Below are 15962 nucleotides of genomic sequence, written 5' to 3' on the forward strand. Positions count from 1 at the left end.
GTTTCGTCCCTTTCGTGGCCAAGGAAGGGGCGCCCCCACACGTGCTGCCAGCCACGCGCCGCAACAATCCTTTCAACGCGGTGGCGGCCATGGAAACCGCCGTGGTGGCGGTCGGGGACAACGGCGGGGTCAGACCACACCTCCCCCCGCAGCATCTGCCTCAAAATCCTCCTAGTCCGTGCTTTCGGCCCCATGTGACGCCAGTGGGTGGCAGGGTTCGCCATCACCACGCTCACTGGCGCACGATCACTTCGGACAGGTGGGTGCTGCAAATCGTCCGAAGGGGCTACTCCCTCCCCTTCGAGACCTCTCCTCCAGCCATGCCACCGCAGAACCACCGTGTGTCGGGGGACCACTTGACACTTCTGCAGGAGGAAGTTATGGCCCTCTTGGCCAAGGGGGCCATCGAGCGCGTTCCTGGGCCAGAAGTAGGGCGTGGTTGCTATTCCCACTACTTTCTGGTACCCAAGAAGGACAAGGGGGGCCTACGTCCTATCTTGGATCTAAGGAACGTCAACGGCTTCCTCCGGAAGGAGAAGTTCAAGATGTTGACGTTAGCTCAGGTCTTGGCTGCTCTAGACCCACAAGACTGGATGGTAGCGTTGGACTTGCAGGATGCCTATTTTCACATCCCCGTCCTGCCGGCCCACCGGCGTTACCTGCGGTTCACGGTAGGCCAGGAGCACTTTCAGTTTATTGTGCTTCCCTTCGGCCTTACCAGCGCCCCACGGGTGTTCACAAAGGTGATGGCGGTGGTCGCAGCCCATCTGCGCAGGTTGGGGGTTTCAGTCTTCCCCTACCTAGACGACTGGTTGTTGAAGGCGGGCTCGCCCCAGACAGTCGTCCACCACCTTCAGATGACGGCAGACCTCTTGCACGACCTGGGGTTCTCCATCAATGTGCCAAAATCACACCTGTGTCCCTCTCAAAAGCTCCTTTTCATCGGAGCGGTTCTGGACTCGGCGCAGTTTCGGGTTTATCCTCCGGAACGGCGGGTCCGGGATATTCAGGCTTTGATTCCCATCTTTCAGCCGCTATCCCGGGTTTCGGTCAGGTTGACGCTGCGGCTGCTGGGACTGATGGCTTCCTGCATCCTTCTGGTGCATCACGCCCGGTGGCGGATGCGGGCTCTGCAGTGGGACCTGAAGTTTCAGTGGGCCCAGCATCAGGGCAACTTGTCCGACCACGTCTTGATCTCGGAGGGCACTGCGAGACAACTGCAGTGGTGGCTTACGGACCGCGATTGGGTCAGAGGCAGATCCCTCTCCCTTCCCCAACCGGAGCACGTTGTCGTGACGGACGCGTCCCTCCAGGGCTGGGGTGGCCACTTGGGAGAGGCAGAGATCAGAGGCATCTGGTCTCCGGCGGAGTCCCGGCTCCACATCAACCTGTTGGAGCTGCAGGCGATTCGTCTAGCACTGAAGGCATTCCTCCCCTTTGTCAACGGGAGTGTGGTGCAGGTGTTCACCGACAACACCACCGCCATGTGGTACTGCAACAAACAGGGCGGAGTGGGGTCGTGGACCCTTTGCCAGGAGGCTCTGCGCCTCTGGCAATGGCTGGAACGTCAGGGCGTGACTCTGACGGTTCAACACCTGGCAGGTTCCCTGAACGCCAGGGCGGACGAACTCAGCCGTCGGTGCTCGATGGATCACGAATGGCGTCTGAACTCGGACGTGGCACAAGGTCTCTTTCTGCGATGGGGAGAGCCTTGGTTAGATCTATTCGCCACAGAAGAGAACGCGCAATGTCATCAGTTCTGCGCGTTGGAGTTTCCAAGACGGCACTCGCACGGCGACGCCTTTCGGCGCGAGTGGAGTTGCGGTCTGTTATACGCCTTTCCGCCTATACCACTTCTGCCCAGAGTGCTGAAGAAGATCAGGCGCGACCGGGCCCAAGTCATCCTTGTGGCCCCGGACTGGGCTCGAAGGTACTGGTATCCCGAGCTACTCAGCATGTCAGTCGGTCCCCCGATCCGCCTGCCCCTTCAGGAGGACCTTCTGTCGCAGCAGCAGGGGGCGGTTCTCCACCCGAACCTGTCCAGTCTCCAACTCCATGCTTGGAGATTGAGCGGCGGCAGTTGAGGCCATTTGACTTGCCTCCTGAAGTCTGTGATGTAATTCTGGCAGCCAGGCGTCCCTCCACTAAGTCGGTATACGCCTGTCGGTGGAACAGATTTGTGGCATGGTGCACAGCAAAGGCTGTGGATCCACTCTCTGCCCCTCTTTCCGAGGTTCTTCTGTTTCTTCTCTCTCTTGCCCAGCAGGGCTCTGCTCTGGGCATTATCAAGGGCTACCTTTCTGCCCTTTCAGCCTTTTTAAGGCTTCCTGATCAGCCTTCTTTGTTCAAATCCCCGATTGTAACTCGATTCTTGAAGGGCATCACTCACATGTTTCCACCTGTTCCGTTTGTGATGCCTCAGTGGGATTTGAACCTGGTTCTGACCTTTCTGATGTGTGCTCCCTTTGAGCCCCTTCATTCTTGCCCTCTCCGTCTCCTGACTTTAAAGACGGCTTTCCTGGTTGCCATCACCTCTGCCAGGAGGGTGAGTGAGCTCCAGGCTCTTTCTGTCAAACCTCCTTTCTTGTCCATTCATCCTGACAAGGTGGTTCTGAGGACTAGACCTTCTTTCCTGCCCAAGGTTGTTTCGGCCTTTCACATCGGGCAGTCCATCACCCTCCCTTCCTTCTTCCCGCCTCCGCATCCTTCAAAGGATGAAGAGCGGCTCCATCGTCTGGACCCAAAACGTGCGCTTTCATTTTATATGGATCGCACACGCCAGTTCCGGGTGGATGACCAACTGTTTGTTGGCTACGTGGGTGCGAAGAAGGGACGGGCGGTCCATAAACGGACCATCTCTTGATGGGTCGTTCTCTGCATCAAAGCGTGCTACTCTTTGGCTCGAAAGGAGCCTCCTGTTGGGCTGAGGGCCCATTCCACTCGGGCCACGGCGGCTACTACTGCCTTGGGCCGGGGAGTCCCTTTGCAGGACATTTGCCAGGCGGCTACGTGGGCCTCGCTGCACACTTTCGCGAGGCACTACTGCCTGGACAGTCAAGTCCGGAGGGATGGCTTCTTTGGCCGTTCTGTCCTCCAGGACTTTCTGGTGTAGGAATGTATTGGTTCGCAGACCCACCACCGGGGTTGGTATTGCTGGGGTATCTATTCTAAGGTAAGGAATCTAACACTAACGTGTTTCTTTCAGATGAACAAGTTACTTACCTTCGGTAACGATATATCTGTAAGAAACATTAGTTAGTGTTAGATTCCTTACCAAACCCACCCATCCTCCCCGTTCTGCGAACTGATACCTAGGGTTAAGGACATCCCTTTCAGGGCCCTAGTTTTACATGGCACCAGTGTTGGTTCTCTCATGGCTCTGCGTCTCCTGGCGCGGAAAAGCTGTGTACAAAGAACTGACGTCAGCGCGCGGAGGCGGCGTCTATATACTCCAGCGACGTCATCACGGCGCACGACGCCGACGACGGACGCGGAGCCGCAGGGGACGCCTGCAGACGACGCCTACCGACGCGCAGGGGTACTGCTACGCAAAAGTTTCCGGATCCAGACTGACGCCTGGGGATATTCTAAGGTAAGGAATCTAACACTAACTAATGTTTCTTACAGATATATCGTTACCGAAGGTAAGTAACTTGTTCATTGAGGTCAACGATATATAATTCTCAATCAGTGAATGCTAGCAGCACTGCCACCAGAGGCTGAAGCAGCAGCTCCCCTGGCCTTACTTGTCCCTCAACGTGTGTATGCATGATGACTTGATGGTGTAAGCAAAAGAAAAAGAAACAATTGATCTCCTTGTGTTTGCTTTCTTCGCCCAAAGTTGGCAGGGTGTGCCTTGCTTACTTTGCCACTGGATTCAAGCTAGCCTGGCTGATGAGGGGTGATACCCCGAAACCATTCCCAGGATGTTTGTTTCCAGTCCGGGGAGGACCTGGTTTGGCAGTTTGGGCCGGATTGTTCCCATGAGGGTCAGGGCTGAATTGCAAATGGCTGGGTCCAAACTGGAATGGCGAAGTGAGCTTAAGAACAATGATGGATTCAACCCAGATCTGTGACTGGGGGTGAATGTCTGAAAAGTTTCAGCACTCCGTCCATCATCTCCTTGTGTAAGCAAAAGTGACAGATGAATGTGATAACTGGGTGCAACGGAAAGAGCTTAGTGCAGTCCCAGTGATGGCGCAGACAGTTTTCCATTGACCAGACTCAACAATCCGTGAGCCAGGGTTCTCCAGGCCAGCTTCAGCATTACCAATGAGCAAACCAGGTACCACAGTTGCTGCCCCTGGTGATCCTTAAATGATGCCCATGGTTATGCATGGGGACCTTTGTTATGACTGATGCATTTACAGGGAATATTTGGAGTTCAGGCGGTGACGTTTTAGTGCTACGTTTCTGGCTACATTAATATCTGCGATTAAAGAGGGGGCTTTTGGTAGTTTTGTGGCACACAACTAGTTGGAAGAAATCCAAAATGATGGGGAGAGAAGCAAAGTGGGTAGGATGTATTGACCTTTTTTGGCCTTGACGCTTGCAGTTGTACTACTGAATATCGACACAAACAATATTGAGATAGAAGAGTGTTGAGAACAGAATATTGAGGGACAAAATATCGAAAGGCAAGTGCCTAGAGGGAAGTATATATGCACTATTTCTAATTCCACTTCTACATACCTTGAAATGTGTGGAGCAAGTATAGAAAATCTAGACGTACATACTTGTAAATATTTTCTTTTCAATATTTTGTCATCAATATCAGTGGTTCGATATTTAGGTTGCACAACGAGGTTTCGTAAGATGCCTATTCCTGGTTAGGAAGGTGAGTTGAAGATGGTGCTAAGACTGGTGTTTGGTTTGTAATTCAGGTTTGCTTGTACCATTAGATACTACTCTCATACACGGACAGTAGTGTATGCAAGGTACTACAAAAAGTAGATGATGTTTCACATATGTTCCTGGTGGATTTCTAAGAATAAAACAGTTATTCTGACTAGGATATTTTACTTATACTTACATCTCACACACTCCTGTTTTAAGCATGGGACGTTCTTCCCTTCGCATGACTGAATGGGCAGAAGGACATATGTTACAGGTGATATTTTGGGAGTTACATTACTTATTCTGACATCTTACAAGTATATTTGGAAATTTCTTAATAAGGTTTAGTAGGGCTGAGGCATATTCTAATTAAGCTTGGCAGGAATTGTGGTTCAAAGTATAAACAAGGAGATTTATTTCTGTGTGATTTTATTTTTGTATGCCACCATGAAAAGAAAGTAACCCAGGATTTTATTGCCAATGTAAGGATGGAAGAAAGCAGTGAAAAGGTCCTGGATGCTGAGAGGAGACTTCATGAGGAGAGACGGAAGACTGTGATATTGGAGCAGCAATTTGAAAAAATTAAGATGGAGACTGGGAGAAATCCTAATGCCCAAAAGCTTAGTGCAAGGAGCAGGCCAGGTAAATAGAGTGTTACTATACATACTTCTTCTTTTTGAGAGTTGCTTCATGTATTAAGACTTTGCACCTACTTCATTCAAGGCCTTGGTGTACCCCACAAATGCATTCATTGTCTTGTGTTAGCATTATATACAATGTTCCTCCCTCCTCTGTAGCTCTTCTTGCATCACTGAAAACAGGTTACCAAATCTTTCAGTTTCTAAATACCACCAACACATACTCCAATTATCAAAACTACCTTTCGTTGAAATGATCGCAAAGGCCCAAAATAATATATTCAGCCAAGGAGCCCACTAGCATAACGGGCGGATCGCCACCTCCGGCCCGGCAGTGGCAATCTGCCCACCAAATGCCCCAGTTGCACCCCGCCATATTAGTATGGCGAGGGGCACCACAACGGACGGAAAGACCGCCCGCTGCTTTTCGGCCGGTCGGATTGCCGACCGGGCGGAAAAGGCATTCAATATGGTAGCGGTGCCTTGCAGGCATTGCCATCCATATTACTATGCCAGCGGTGGGATGCCTTTCCATGGCGGAGACTCCTCCATGGAAAGGCATGCAGTGATCACTTTGGGGGCCTGTTGCGGGCCCCCAGAGGGGTGGGAGGCTGCCCTTGGGTTGTACCTATGGTACCCCCTACATTTGCATGCACAAGGTGGCAGACACTGCGTGATGCCTGTCACGTTGTGCATGCCAATGCACAACATGCATCTTTTGCAGTGCAGCGGGTGCTGCTTACAGCACCGCCCGCCGCACTGTAAAATATGCGGGATGCAACTGCCAGGGTGGGGGTCGCATCCTATTGGGCCTGGCGGGACTGCCGCACCTCTTGCGGTCGGTCTCGTTCACTGTTATGGTGGCGAGTGGATCGTAATGGGGCCCTTAGATGTTGAAATTATCAAAATGACAATACATCTTAAAGCACACAATTTCCAAAGGTTTGTTTGTATTGTGGGAGTGCCAGGTATAAATTCAGGAATCCATTATAATACATGTGTATGCTCTTAATTTGCTGAATTCCCTAAATCAAAGGAAACTGTCCTGCTGAAGATAGGTGTAAGGTAGGGGATTACACAATCTATGTTATCAATAAATATAAATAAAGTAATGCTTATACCACAAACCCCAAAAGTGTGAGTAATGTGTTTGACATACTCCCTTCATAATGGCCTTGTGCTAATTGCTAATAAAAGTGTGTTCATTGTGTGTGCATAGTGTCTTCTGGGCCTTATAAAGCATAGGCAGTAAGGTATTGTACTCTGCAAGTGGAATGTTTGCACGCTCACTTTTGAGCACTGCAAATTGACTCCACACTTCCAAATATACTATCCTTTTAAATAAATTGTGGGAGAGAACACACATTTTTCAGTTTCCTTTGAACTCCGAAGGTACACTTAAACCCACTATATGCCCCTAACAATAAGCAGTAATATTTATAATGGAATGGCTTCTTCTTCCATAACTTCACTTGTCAAAAGCTGACCTATTGAAGTGCTGTTTCCACTAAGTTTTCTGATGCATGGGATGTGTACCATGAAGTGACTATCTGTTACAAGGCAGCTTATTAGCCTAGTGTAAAGGCTAGGCAGAAGCTAAGCTTTTGGCAGCTCATTACAATTGTTCTATTGTGCATGGCCATGAGCATAATAAACAACAGTGGTAAGTTAAGGCAGTTGTCCATCTCCATCATATATCTAGAGGTGGGCGAGTTACTAAAAGCTCAAGCCAGGCTTGACCTGAAGCCTGGCTCTAGCTGGGCTTGAGATCCTGTTGCAACCTTTGAGCCAGTAACGAGCAGGGCTCATATGTGGCTCCTGCCTGCCTCCCTCCATGTGCCATGGATGTGGCTTTAGGGCCAGAGCTGTCGACTTTAGAATGGGGAACCAGGTTTGAGTCTTGGTGGCTGCCTATCATCCTGTGATTCTGGATAAATCACTTAATCTCCCCATTCCTATATTCAATGAATGTTGACCTTGTGTAATTCAACAGGTACTCATTTAAGGTTCTCCGAAGTAAAGTGCTCCAGTACCTTTGAGTCGAGTTTGCACTATATAAAACTACAGAAAAAAACAAAGCCTTAACATAAGAAAAGATTAATAGATACCCAGTTACTGGCTGATTTGTACAAAGTGAAACCAAAAAATTGGGTGCATTTCGGCTTCCCTGCTTAAATTATGTGACCTTATACCAATATTTTATTTCACCAAAACTCTTTTTTCTTCATTATCATGTATGAAAGTAATTTCAAACATGTAAATTCATAATACCAGTTATACAAAAACCTATTGTGTTTGATTTAATAGATAATGATGTTACTCTATATTATTCTGGACCACTTTCAGGGTTTACATGACAACTACCTTGCCTATTTATTCAGTAATGGTTCAGGTTTAATAGCTGTACCTTTTAAAAAAGTACTTATCAGTGCAGTGCTGTAATGTGATGTATTAAAATCAGAACTTGCACATGTTAAAGGAATACAGTCAGTCAGTCAAAAATTTACTTTATTTGGTTTATCACAACCATAAAGCATACATGTACAAAAGTTCTGTTAAAATAACAACAGGTTAAAAAATTCATGTGGTTAAAATTTGTTTTTAGATTCATTAATTATATACTTCCTCCCAGGCCTTATCTGTAGTCTGTTTCTGTTTTTTGGAGCATATTCTCTACAGAGTTCATGAATTTTACCCCGCGACATATTAGAATGTTTGAACCTGCTCCCATCCAACTGGTCACAGCTTGCCTACAGGTGCGGATCTGTAGCATGTTAAAAATGGGTTTCAATAGATTCTTCCTTTTTTCTATGGAGGATTCACATGTGCACAGGAGGTGACACAAGGTCTCACTGTGATAGTCACATAACCTGCAACTTCGTCCCTGATGCGTGCCTTTCCATGATGGGATCAAGTCTTTGGAGCAGTGGTCTCCCAGTCTAAGGTTCATGAATTTTGTTTTTAAAGATAGCCGGAAGTGCGCTATGAGGTAGGCTTGAGGTTTTAATTGTTTGTATGAATTTAAAATAGTCCATGCATGGCGCCGCTTGGCCAAAGTCTTTTTATCTTCTACCAAAGATAAGGCTTTTGCATTTAATTTGCAAATCTTTTTGAGAGATGATTCTTCCGGTGGTTTTTTCCAGATTTCCTCTATTTTGAGGGTTTCTAGTGATGCTCGCAGATCATTGCCCCATGAGTTGGCTTCATGTTGGTCATATTGTTTTTTTATTTCTTGCCAACATAAGTTGTTTAAAGAGCCAATTTCCGCCGATCTTAGTTTCCAGCACCATTTTACTAGGGCAGCTTTCCGTTGATATATTTGATTTTGTAAACCAAATTCCAGTCTTATTTGGGCCGGGGCTGATCCTTTGTATAGATGGAATACAGATTTGTATATTTTTGTCTGGAGAGTATTTAAAGTGGCTGCTTCTTTTCCATGCCATATTTCCAGTCCGAATGAGAGTGATGGTAAGACTTGGGCTGCCATTACCTTTAACAGGTGGTCGTATGAAGGACATTGTAGTTTATCTTGGAGAACTTTGTACGCGAAGCTCAGTGATTGTGCTTTTGCGATGATAATTCTTATTTGGTCTGAAAGTGACATGTTTTTACTTATTGTAACTCCCAGATATTTATAAGCAGTTGTTTCCTCGATTTGTCTGCCTTTTGTGTACCATTTGAAAGATCTTCTACTATTGCCCGCTAGTCTCACCACTTTTGTTTTTTTGATGTTTAGTTCTAGGCCTTCTCTCTCAAAATAGTCTGTTAGTTTTGATATTATTCTTTGTAGGCCTATTGGCGTTTGACTTAAGAATACTATGTCGTCGGCGTATTGGAGAAACTGAATGCTTTCGTTGGCTAATTTTGGCGGATGTCCGTTTGCATTCTGAAGATGGTCTTTTAGGTCAGCCAGATATATGTTAAAAAGGCTTGGGGAGAGCACGCAGCCCTGTTTAAGGCCATTTGTTATTTTTAATTCTGCAGATATTCTTCTTCCGTCTCCCAGTTTTATTTTTGGCCATGTTCCGCTATATAGTGCCATTATTGTTTCTATTAATGCCGGCGGTAGACCCCAAAGATCCAGTTTTTTCCATAGGCGTTTTCTGGGGACTCGGTCGAAGGCGGCTTTCAGGTCTATGTAGCAGGCTATTAATCCAGTCTTTCTTTTCCCTGCTCCTTCAATTAATAAAGACAGTGCTGACAGGTTGGTTAAGCAGCCCATACCTTCCCTGAATCCGGTTTGAAATTTAGGTATTATATTATTGTCTTTTATCCAATGTTGAAGTAGGGACAATATACAGGATGAGAAAAGCTTTGCCTCCACATCGATTAAAGATATTAATCTGTAATTCCTGGGTTCCATTCTACATCCACTTTTATGAATGGGGTGGAAGATGTTTCCTTGCCAGGATGGTGGAATCTTTTTTTCTTTGTGAATATAATTAAATAGTGGGGTCAAATATTTTGCCCAGAACTCGGAATCATATTTGAATAGGGCGTTCGGCATTCCATTTGGGCCAGCTGCTCCTTCCGCTTTCATTTTCCTTATTAGTGTGGTTAGGTGTTTGATCGTTGTCAACGGTGCTTGTTCCTCTTGGGCAATGTTTTCTTGCTGGACGTTCTTCCGTTGTCCGGGCTCTGTATCTTTTTGTTCTTGATCTTTTAGGTTTTTGGTTGTTTCTATGTTGATTGAATAGCTCTGGATGTTGTACAGATTGTTAATGTAAGCGGCCCATGTTGTTTCACTTATTCCTATATTGGCTTGTTCACCAACTACTTTTGAGAGTTTATTTATTATGTTCCAAAATTCTCCGCTATTTGGTAATTTACTTGTTCTTAGAAGGTCCACCCAGATTTCTTCTGAATGAGCTTTTTTAGCTTTTCTGCAGTCCTCTTTATATTCTTTCCTCATTTTTTGTATGTTATTGTTATCTGCCTCATTTCCGGACCTTTTTTCTGCTGCCCTTATTCTTAATTTTTTCGCAATTTCCCTTTTCTTATCTCTTAATTTGGTGTTGTACCACGGCTCTTTGTTTGCTTTGTGACCATCATTTGCCGGTGTATTTATTGCAAATTTTTCCAGCAAAAATGTATGTAGATTTTCCCAGTTTGCTATGGGTGATTGGTTTTCCATGCCCGTAGAACAGCTTTCATATTCTAACACTGAGTCCATTATCTCCTTTTTTATTGGGCCCTTGCTTTTAAGTTTTTTCAGTTTGTATATTTCTGGAATTGCGGAAAGGAATTCTAATTGTGTTTTCTCTTCAGTGTTTAACCTCATTATTGTCTCTTGTGGGAAGTGGTCGCTCTCAGGTCGAGTTTGTATTCCAAAGTATTCTATATTCTTTTTTAGTTCATTGCTTGTTAAGGTGAAGTCAATTATGGAGCTCTTTTTCCCACTGGAGAAAGTGGTTTTGGCGGGTATGTCTCCCTCCATTTTTCCATTTAGGATTGTTAGACCTAGTGGTTCCAGATCGCTCCAAATATTATGGATTTTGTCCTTTTTCTTATTTGTTTTGATTAGATTGCAATTGAAGTCGCCGGAAATGAATATCTCATGCGATTGGTAAGTTCTGTGTAAAGATTTTATCAGATTTATCAAAGTTAGTGCTTTTTCAAATTTGGTCTTCTTGTCTGGGTGAATGTATAGATTTATAATAAGTAAACTCCATCCAGAGTTCCTTTTGTTTACTTTCGGCTCTACTTTGATCACTTGTATCCAATTCTCTCCTGAGTCAAGCAGTTCAGTTTTCCAGTCAAAATTATTGGTAATGAAGATTGACAGACCTCCCCTTGGGTGTCCATACTTTGAAAATTTTTCTGCCATTATGTGATGTTCCTCGTATCCCATGATTTGCCTCGCGGTTACATTCCAGGTTTCCTGGAGTAGAATTATTTCAAATTTACTCAGGTAATCTGTTGTTTCTCTGTCTTGGGACATTTCATTGAAACCATGTACGTTCCACAAGCAAATCCTTATTTTTGTTTCTGGTATTGGGGATAAATTGGCCTTTGGTCTTTGATTGTTTTGTATCAGTTTGCATACATCAGGATCAATGGGAGTTTAGCGCCTGCGCCACCCAGGACCAATCATTGTGTTCCTTCAGATCCTGGTATAGTTGCTTTGTTTTAGTACTACTCAGGTCTTGTTCCGAAATAGATTTATTTCTTGCTCCTTTCAGGATTGTTTGGGATTTTCCCTTTACGTTGTTCGGTTGGGTAATCTTGTTGATTAGTAAGGGGAATGGGTATTTTATTGGGGTCAGACGCTCTAAGGTTATTCCCCATTCTATGAAATGTGTCCTGGTTGAAAATATGAGTTCTGCTATTTCTTTAGATACCCAGGTGGTACTACTTATTTCCGAGCCCGTGTCTGTATTTCCCTGGATAAATTCAACTGCTTTCAGGTCACTTGTTGTTATCCCCCTCAGTATTGGTATCTCTTCGATTAATCGAAGGATATTTCCCCTGTTCAGCGTGTCTGAATTTCCTTTTGTTTGGAATTCCAGCTTGAACAGTAGTTTGCATTCTGTTTCCATTCTTGCTGTTTCGGGCAGTCCGGTTTGATAAATTCTCCTTTTTCCCTCTGTTGGATCAAATCGAATGTAGGTTATGTTGTTGTTTTGGCCGGCCATAGTTGTTAAGTCCGGACGAATGGAATCTACTGTGCATGCTTGTTGTAAGAGGTGTGTTTTATCTTGATCTGTTTGAAAGTTTCCTTCATTTTGGCTTGTTTTATTGTATAACTCAGCTTCCTGGTCTCTGCATGTTCTTCCTTTGTTTCCCGCCGTAATGATCAGGCCAATATTTGATTTCCTCGCTTGATCGGCTTCTGTTTTATGGCTTTGCTTGTTTTCCTTTTTTTCCTTGGTGTGTGGTGAAATTTCTTCAGTATGCTGAATTAATCCTTTGTTGTCCCATGTTTCGCGTTCCCTTTTTGGATTGTTTTCCTTAGTTTTTTGTTGTTTTAAGACCTCTCTATAGTTTGATTTTAGCCTTTTGCTATTATCATTGGCTTCGTTTGTGATTAACTGTTCCTCGTCTTTTGATTTTCCTTGTGTGTTTGCTGTTATTTTAGTTCTGACTGGAAGTTTAATTTGTTCCTCTGCTTCGTCTAAGTTTGTTTCTTTGTTTCGGTCTTCTTTGGTAGGGGTGTCTGTAATTGGAGTGTCTGTGATTGGGTTTATTCTGGCCTCTTTTGTCTTCTGTTCAAAGATGGCGAAGAATTGTTTTGCCTGCTTACTTTTGGTAGCGTTTTTTCTTGCCTTCCTTGCCCGTTTCCGCTGTCTTTTTGTTAGAGGTTCTGATGTGGCTGATGAACCCATTGTTTTGTATTCTCCCAGACCTCTCTTTATTTGTTCGTTTTCATCTGTATCGTTTAAAGTTTTTTCTTCCTCGATAATGTGAATTATTCTGTTTTGGCTTCCGTTTTTATTTTCCTCTGTGTTGGGATTTTCACCTTTGCTGGTTTTCCCACTTGTTACTGCTAATATTTCTTTCAGGATGATCTACCTCCTTTTCTCTTGTGATGTATGACGAAATTTTTTCCAATTTCAAATTTATTCCCGATATGTGAGATGCAATTAGGTTCATCAAATCTACCTGCACGTCGAGTTTGTTGGATTGAAAGTTTAGTGCGTTAATTGCTTGTTGTAAACTTTTTAGGAGCACATCCCCCCAAAGTGTGGATTTTCCTTCCTTTTGTTGTGGGTGTGCCCCTATTGATCTGTTTAAACTTTCTAAAGAAGAAATAGTTATAGGGTGTTCTTCTTTTATTGTGCTCTTTATTATGGTAGAGTCTTGGCTCTTTTCCGCCGGTTGTCTTATTGGGCTTGATGTAAGGATTATTGGAGCAGTTGTTAGCTTCCTTTCTTGACCATTAGCTTTTCTTTCGCCGATGTTATCCGGGTATTCCAATTGTCTCAAGTTTTCTAGACTCAGTTGCGTAGGGTCGGCTTCCTTATGTGTGTTTTCTTCAAGCATTCTACGCAGTTCCGTTTCATCGAAGATTGAGAATGATTTGGACCACTCGATCTTTTGTGCGCTTTTCTGCAGATTTGTTTGGGGTCCTAAATTGCTCTGATTTATGGGGGCTGGGCTACTTTCGTTAACCTCATCTGATGTTTTGTTGGGTGTTAACTTTGTTTAGTTTTGGGGTGCATGGACTTGTGCCAAGGTTTTTATCAGCCAATTTTTTATTGTCGATTTTTCTTTGAGGTTAGGGCTTATACTTATTTCCGAGTCATTTCTTATCTTACGTTTTTTGCCTGATGAAATCGAGCTGGTTGGGTGTTTTGGACTTTTTTGTGATTTTACACTATTGCTTAGTGTTGTTACCCCTTGCTCTTTTAAGAATTGAAAATTGTATTTCAACATTTCGCCTCCAAACTTAAAAGGTTCCGCCATGTGAATAGGTGCCTGGTCAGATTGTTCGTTCCTGGTTGACTCTTCTGAATTACTTTTGTTCCCTTCATCTTTTTTCCCTTTTGCTGTCAACCTTCTTTTTGCTCTCTGTATTCGAGATTGTCGAATTTTTCCTGACCGCATGTTGGACAAATTTTCCGGAATTTTGTCTTTTCCTGCTCCTATCCTGCGTTGTCTTTCCCTGGAATCCCCAAGCCCGTCTGCCGCCTGCGCGACAGCTGCCGTCGGGGGAATACACTTGGGAGTATAAACGGGGATTGGGTGGTTAGGTAAGTAACTTTTTTGGCAAGGAGCGTAGAAATTTAATTCTATGTTACAGCAAATGGACTCAGTATGAATGATTGGTTCCGCTATCTCGGCGCGCCTTTATGACTTATTATGTCTTATTTGTCCGTCAGAATGTAACTTTTCTCATATGTATCACTCTCCAGCCCTTTTTCTCTGGTACCAAAGACTGGGTTGACTAGACAAGTACCATACAGGTGCCAGAATTTTCTACCGTCCCTCTCGGTTTTACCGCCCCCTTTGGCACCTTGGCCCTTGGACCCTTTAACCCCTGTTCTTTTACCCCTCCTTACTTGTTTCTTGATTGGGTTCTTGGTTGGGTTTAGGGGGTGTCGCTCGGCTTCTGGCGCTTTGCCTCTGCCTCTTGTGCTGGTTCTGTCTTTGTCTTTGTCGAATCGCTGCTCCGGCTATTGCAAAACCCCCCTCTTAGTCTCCAAAGGGGCTTCCAAATGGGCTTCCCAGTGTCCTGGTGTCCTGATATCCTGATGTCGGAAACTTTTTTATTTTAGCCGTACCTTTAAAACCCCCTCTTAAACTCAAGGGGCTCAGGGGCTTTTCCGCTGTCAATAGCCCTCTGTTGTCACGATCGTCTCCTTTGGTTAGCTACTGCTTCCGTGCCTTGCGTTGGTTCTGCCGTACTGGTTGCGCCAGCTCTGTCAGCTCTGTCTGCTGCACTGCCCTGGAGCCTTGCCTCAGCTCTCTCTTCTCCTCCTCCACAGCTGGTGCCCCAGCTTAATGTTCCGCTATCGCTTCACTTCGGCCGCGGTGCTGTGGTTCGCACCGCAGGCTTGAAGGCTCAGGGGTTTAAAAAGTCTTTTGTTTGGCAGCATACGGCATGCGGCTTTTGCTTTCACTGTGCTGCGGGGCCGCGGTGCTTCGGTATGCAATTCGCACCGCGGTTCACTCCGCTCCACTCCGCAGCTTAAAATCGAATTGCGAGCAGTTTATGAGCAGTTTGGGCGGCTCGTGGGCAGCTCTTACTCAGCTACGGCCACGGTTCTCGGCAGGAGCGCCGCCTCTCGTCCCCCGCCGCTGCACACCAGCGCTCACCGGTGCTCACCGCCGCTCGCCTCCTCTCGCCTACTCCTCTGCAGGTAACGCTCTCTCACTCTCGTGCGGGTCCAAAGTAAGTTCACTAGCAAGTTTTTTCAAAGCGGCACAAGAAGCAGAAAACACGGGCCAAGTCTGCCACAGAGCACAACAGCAGTCCAGGTAAGCACAAAGCAATCCCAACTTCGCTGGGAAAATTTCGTTTCACCTTCAATTCAGCTCAAAACGGCTCCGCCGCTGCACCACCTCCTCCTCTGCCTCCGGGCTCCCACACAGAGTCACTGATGAGGACGGGGGGAGGGGGGGGGGAGGGTGGCGGCGGACGGGTGCCTCAGGGGTGCTTCAGTTGAGCGCGGCGTCTCCGGCTTCTGCTGATGCTGTGGTGCATACCAAAAAGCGGCTCCCTCTGCTCCCCTTCACGACTTCCCTTGACAGGCGAAGTTGGAGTCAGTGCCGGTGCCGGGAGCCCTCCGGAGCCCTCTGGAGCTAGGAGCCTAAAGCCTGGGTTTCGTGGCCTGTTTTGCGGCACACACGGCACACGGAGCACACTTGTGGCTTGCGGCTTCACTGACCGAGTTGGCGTTCTGGCGTTTGCAGTTTGTTGAATTTTGAAGAGACAATCATATTTTATGTGATGTTTGTTGTATGATTTATATAGCAAACATTTTCAAGGCTCGGCTCATGCATGGGCTCGTAGGATCTGAGCCAGACCATTGGCGCGGCTCTTCC

The 15962-nt window shown here is 45.9% G+C and overlaps 1 protein-coding gene across 1 annotated transcript in view; it reads left to right on the plus strand.

Moving 5' to 3' along the window:
* Positions 1 to 15962, plus strand: part of CCDC13 (coiled-coil domain containing 13) — a 498753-nt gene that overhangs the window by 410892 nt on the left and 71899 nt on the right. The window contains exon 14 of the mRNA XM_086941089.1: positions 5324 to 5478. Within this exon, the coding sequence (XP_086797215.1) occupies positions 5324 to 5478 (155 nt within the window). The remainder of the gene's footprint in view (positions 1 to 5323; positions 5479 to 15962) is intronic.

Source organism: Lissotriton vulgaris, chromosome 10 (assembly GCF_964263255.1).
Source record: "Lissotriton vulgaris chromosome 10, aLisVul1.2, whole genome shotgun sequence".
Taxonomy (NCBI): Eukaryota; Metazoa; Chordata; class Amphibia; order Caudata; family Salamandridae; genus Lissotriton; species Lissotriton vulgaris.